The sequence below is a fragment of the Phalaenopsis equestris genome, unplaced genomic scaffold (assembly GCF_001263595.1).
Source record: "Phalaenopsis equestris unplaced genomic scaffold, ASM126359v1 Scaffold000372, whole genome shotgun sequence".
In the NCBI taxonomy this organism is placed as follows: domain Eukaryota; kingdom Viridiplantae; phylum Streptophyta; class Magnoliopsida; order Asparagales; family Orchidaceae; genus Phalaenopsis; species Phalaenopsis equestris.
This window is the reverse complement of record NW_018164814.1, coordinates 1,313,481-1,318,885: the sequence shown is the minus strand read 5'-3', so window position 1 is coordinate 1,318,885 and position 5,405 is coordinate 1,313,481. Positions and strand designations below refer to the sequence as shown.

Sequence of the window (5,405 nt, the reverse complement as noted above, 5' to 3'; positions counted from 1 at the left end):
ATGCTTAAAAAAATATAACAACAAAAACAGACTCCATTTTTAATCTTTTAAAAACAAGCCTCATGTGTTCTAAAAATAAATAATAAATAATAATAAATAAATAAATAACTACTAATTTTTAGTTTTTTTTTTCAAAAATAAAAAAACAGAAAAGACATTTATATAAAAACCATATTTCAATCTTAGGATCAAATGAACTGAATACCAATCATTTTAAATTTATGTTCATTTATCAATCGATAATTAACAAAATTATTACAGCATAATTAATCAAAGGATCATGAATGAGTTGAGATTTATTGCATTAAACAAATGAGGGGAATCATAGAATTCAATGAAGAAGAACAAGAAACTTAATTCATATTGAAAAAGGTATGCTAAAAAGCTTATCAAATTTACTCAAGGGATGCACCAAAATCATCCTAATACAATAAAAAAAAATTAAAAAAATTAAAAAAAAGGTAATTACTTGCTATATGGGAAATATTTAAATGATATTAGTCCTAGATGAGGGCCTGAACGCCCAATTGTTGCATTTCTCGTAGCCTCCACACAGGATAGTATCCTCCTTCTCCGAGCTCTTCTGCGTCCACCAGTTGCATGGCCCAGCCATAATATACAGTTTGGATTGTATCCTGCAAGAAAACCATGAGTGCACCAAATTATAGAGCAATTTACATTTATATATTTACATATCTAACAACTAAACTTTCGTATTTACATGTATAACACTCAAATTTTTGACATTACATAGAAAATAAAATACATCTTTCCAAGCATAGTTTATGGCATCATCTTAGCTGTTGGATACATAAACACCTAAGAAATGTGTGGTATTTATGTAAATTTCCAAATAATAACCATTCTTTTTTTCTCTTCAAAATTTTCTCTTCTAGTCTTAGAATATTGTTGGGATAAATGTTAATTTAGTGCTTCCCTCCTAATCTCTCACCTCTATATCTAGCTCTTCTTCCTCAAACTAATCCCAAATTCATTCCTTCTCTACATCCTCCTAATTACTTTATATAGTTCCTAAACAGCATAACCAATCTCTCCAATTCCCTCCTAACCATAGTTAACCACCCCTCATCACCCAAGTCCCCTCATATCCAAAATCCCAAGTTAATAAATCTAATTTATTAAAGCTTTTCATATTACTGGTGCTTGGCCGAATGGTGGATCCCCAATTAATCCCCATGTGCAAATTTGAATCCCGTCTGGTCGAGGATTCGAACCCAAGTCGAAAGGGGACTTACGCAGAGCCGCCACCAACTCACCTACACCCGATACACAGATGGTGAACATGCCTACATATCTATCATATATCCTCTACTCATGCATATCTTATGCTGATAGCTATGATCACCAATCTTAAAGAGTGGTCAACAAAGTTGATGCCTTGATGAATAAGCTTAATAGCTTGATTGAATAAATTATGAATAATTGTTGGCAACCTCCATTAAAATGGTAAAGTTCCACAAGCCCCGCAAGTTCCACCTACTTTGAAAACACGCAAGTCAAACTCCCAGCAACCATATTAGCAATCCCATAAACTTCATTAGAGGCTCAAATGTCTATTGGCAAAGAAATAATACCATTTTTAAATGAAAATATCAAGTAAAACTTAGAAGCATTCTCAGAAGTCCCTTAATTTGAATTATAAAGATTAATGTACTATAGGGCCATTGATAGTTTTAAGTTTTTAACCCGGCTTAGAATGATTCAATTAACTCAAACACAATTCATTGTGATTTGAGCCAACTCAACTAGCACAAAAATTAATGCCAAGTAAGCCTAAATATTTTGACTTCAAGTTTATAACGAATTACTTGAATTTGTCGCCACTATCACACTCAAGAAAACAATAAATAGTTATGATATATGAAGATATATAAGTGGATGAATAGTATCATGCAAGGTTATTTAATATTCATGCATAAATATTGATCAAATTGAGGTAGAACATTCATCATTACTTCTCCTTAATTTATCAAAATATTAATCATTTTATTACAAAAAAAATATTTGAATTAGAATCACTTCAATGATAAATGATTCAACATGCGAGTTGATTGAACTCAAAGAATTGAGCTCTAAGCTCGATTGATCAGTCAAGCTCAAGTTCAAGCATCGTGGCTCGAGCTCGAGTCAGCTCATTTACATCTCTAATGCTGCTTTGCCCACTTGACCAGATTCACCAGCTTCATTCATGACCGCACATTGGACACATTATATCTTAAACTCTAGTGCACATTGCAGTCATGTCGGCATGCTATACCATAGCTCCAGTGCAGGTCACATTAATATAGAGAGATGACGCAGGACGCTATAACCGGGATTCTGCAAGCGTGGATCCCGCTGATCATGGATCAATCCCCCGAATGAGGGACTATAGAGGGGCAGCAGAGCCGCCTGATTTCGTTCTGTCAGCATATTTCTTTCCAATTAATTTTTCTTGTTTATTTCTTTCTAAGTAGGTTAGTTGTTATTGGGAAATTATTTAAATATTGTTATTTTCTTTTTTTTTTTTAACTTTTGGCTTGTTTTTGTGTTTCTAGAGATTGTGCTCTCTGAATTCTACTTTAAGTAGTGTTGTATCATCTTTATTTCGCAAGTGGATTATTTGTATCTTGCTCAAAAACAAATTGTGAAACCTCCTCAACACCTGTATCTTGCCATTTGCCGCTCTACCCACTGTTTTCTGTCACCATCAAACATGCTTCCAGCTGCAGGTTACAGCAAAATATCACAATTTTCTCGCTTCTGGTTTGCTGTCCAGCCGCCTATAACCTTGCCGACTCGCTGTTGAACTACTGTTTTCAGTCTGGAGAGTCGTCATGCTCGCCCCATCTGCTGCCCAATAGCAGATTTATCGTTCCTATATCCTTCCAATGTCATCAAACTCTCCAATTTCATTCCCTCTTTATTCCACAACCACTTCACGCTAAATCCCTTTCTAAATACCTTTTAATAGATATAGAACGGTATCATCTGGTATCAAAGCCCAAAAAACCCTAAAACTTTAGGGATTTACCATTCCCATACCAACCTAAAATTTCACATAACCTAAACCATTGACCAACTAAATACTCTAGCCATCCCTACCAAGATTTCTAGCCTTGAACCTAAAATTTTTAAACTCAAACTTTCTTACCTCCACCAAAGTTTCACCCTAACACCTACTACGAAAACTCAAGTCCCAACCAATCTTGATTTGCAATTCGACATCCGAAGAAAGCCTTGATCGAGAGAAAATTACACAATGCAGTCTAGGAGAAATATGAAAAGAGATATCCAGAAGCTTATTATGGAGGATATGCAACGGAAAATCCTCCAACTGTAACGGAGGCTTGCAACCTTTGGGAGGAGACAATCCGGTGAAATTACCCATCACCACAACAGTGACTCGTCATATCAAGAAGATGAAATGAAACCCTTATATTAGGTAATTTCCAATGAAGAAAAACCAATACCTCGGAAATTTTGCATTAAATATCAAAGAAGTATGAATTTTGGAGCAAAATTTGACTTATCGAATTTTGATAGTCGCATGGATCTAGACGAGTTTATTGAGTGAATCCAGACAAGGGAATGGGCTTTTGAGTATAAAGGATATTTCACCTAACAAAAGGGTCAAGCTAGACGCTACTAAGCTAAAGAAAAATATTTCTTTATGGTGAGAGAACCTGAAGTATCTTTGACAATGAGAAGGAAAGAGTAAAATTATTACATGGTCCAAGATGAATGAGAGACAACGCAAAAAACTGTCAAGATATTACAGACATAACAGGTTCTTGAGGCTCATGCCTACAACTGCAATATCTCTCGGTAGACGAGTACAACATTGATTTTGAGCAGCTTATGTTCAAGTATGGGCTAGTGGAGTCTGGAGAGAACATTTTGGCTCGATATCTATGAAGATTGAGACCATTCATTGTAAACATGGTACAATTACAACCCTATTGAACATTATAGGATGTTCAAACGCTAACTTCAAAATTGGAGAAACATCACCGGGTACTGCCACACTACAGGATCAAGCAGTAAGAGTACACCAAGTGAAGAACCCAAGTCAACAATAGCCTGAGAAGAAACTAGTTCGGAGTAGAGAACAGGTGTAGTCAATTAGCACTCTAAGATTCGTCTCAGCCAGGATGTGCTTCAAGTGCGACAATTTTTGTAATAAAGAATCAGATTGCTCAAACAAAAGAATGATATCTTCCACGAAGCAAAGAGAAGTTGAAGAAATGAACTATCACATAGAAGAGGAAGAAGATGCAAGAGAGAAGTCTCAGCTTTCATTCAACAAGGAAGAGATGCTAATAGTTCTAGATGAGCGCATGAGAGAGCCGTTTACAGGACTACCATTAGTTGCCCTACAAAGTAGAGAGTCTGCGAAGCTGAAACCGGAAAAGGGTCAGTCCTTGTTGAGAGAGTTTTCGAATATCCTGACAATCTGAGCGGTTGCCACTAAGAGCGGTTTAACATGCTACATATTTCATCCCAGGGTTGGTTCTCCTTGGCAGACTTGTTTATCATATGCACCAAATCGAGTACGATGAGTGAGAGAAGAATGTTACAAAATTAATTGCTCGAACTTGGTTAGTGAGAATACACGTCAAAGTACAGTTTCAGCTCTGATCGTTCCAAAGATGATGGCAATTTATTCTATCAAGACAGTCTTTAGAACTACGTATGTGTTTTGGAGTTACAGGGTACGAATGTGAGCATAAATTTATAGTTGGGTTGTCTTAGACATAGCAAAAGAATGATTTTGTTATGGGGATGATAGATCGATTCTAGAAGCTTCTAGCGAAGAAGATGAAATCCTTCCTATCCGAGTTGAAAAACCCGGGGCGCTACAGTTGGGATTTAGCAAAGTCACGAACCTTGTTGATCACAGATCAATCCTGCGACTACGGGACTATAGAGGGGGTCAAATAGCAGCATGATTTCCTTCTATTTCAACATATTTCTTTCCTTATGATTCCTTATTTCTTTCATAGTTGGTTATTTGCTGTCAGAGAACTACTTATAATTAGGGCTGTCAAAAAAGCTCGTTGTTCGCGAACAGTTCGTGTTCGGTTCGTCAATGAGTTCGTGTTCGATTCATTCGATAAGTAAACGATACAAACGCGAACAAATTTTTTTCGTTCGGTTAGTTAAACGAACCAAACACGAACAGTGGTGCGTTCGTTCGTGTTCGAATCGTTATTGTTTGAAATATAAAATAATATAAAATAATCATATATAAAAAATTTATTATATTTTAAAACATTAAATTTTATAAATTATAATATATAATAAAATAATAATAATAATAATATATTAATATACTATAGTAGTAATATACTAATATAGATATTGTATATTTATATAATATAAGTTATATAATTAATATATAA

The 5,405-nt window shown here is 35.1% G+C and overlaps 1 protein-coding gene across 1 annotated transcript in view; it reads right to left on the bottom strand.

Moving 5' to 3' along the window:
* Positions 1 to 330: 330 nt before the first annotated feature.
* Positions 331 to 5,405, bottom strand: part of LOC110026449 (mitochondrial import inner membrane translocase subunit TIM44-2-like) — a 36,203-nt gene continuing 31,128 nt past the window's right edge. Inside the window, exon 14 of the mRNA XM_020727386.1 lies at positions 331 to 635. Within this exon, the coding sequence (XP_020583045.1) occupies positions 504 to 635 (132 nt within the window). The 3' untranslated portion in view covers positions 331 to 503. The remainder of the gene's footprint in view (positions 636 to 5,405) is intronic.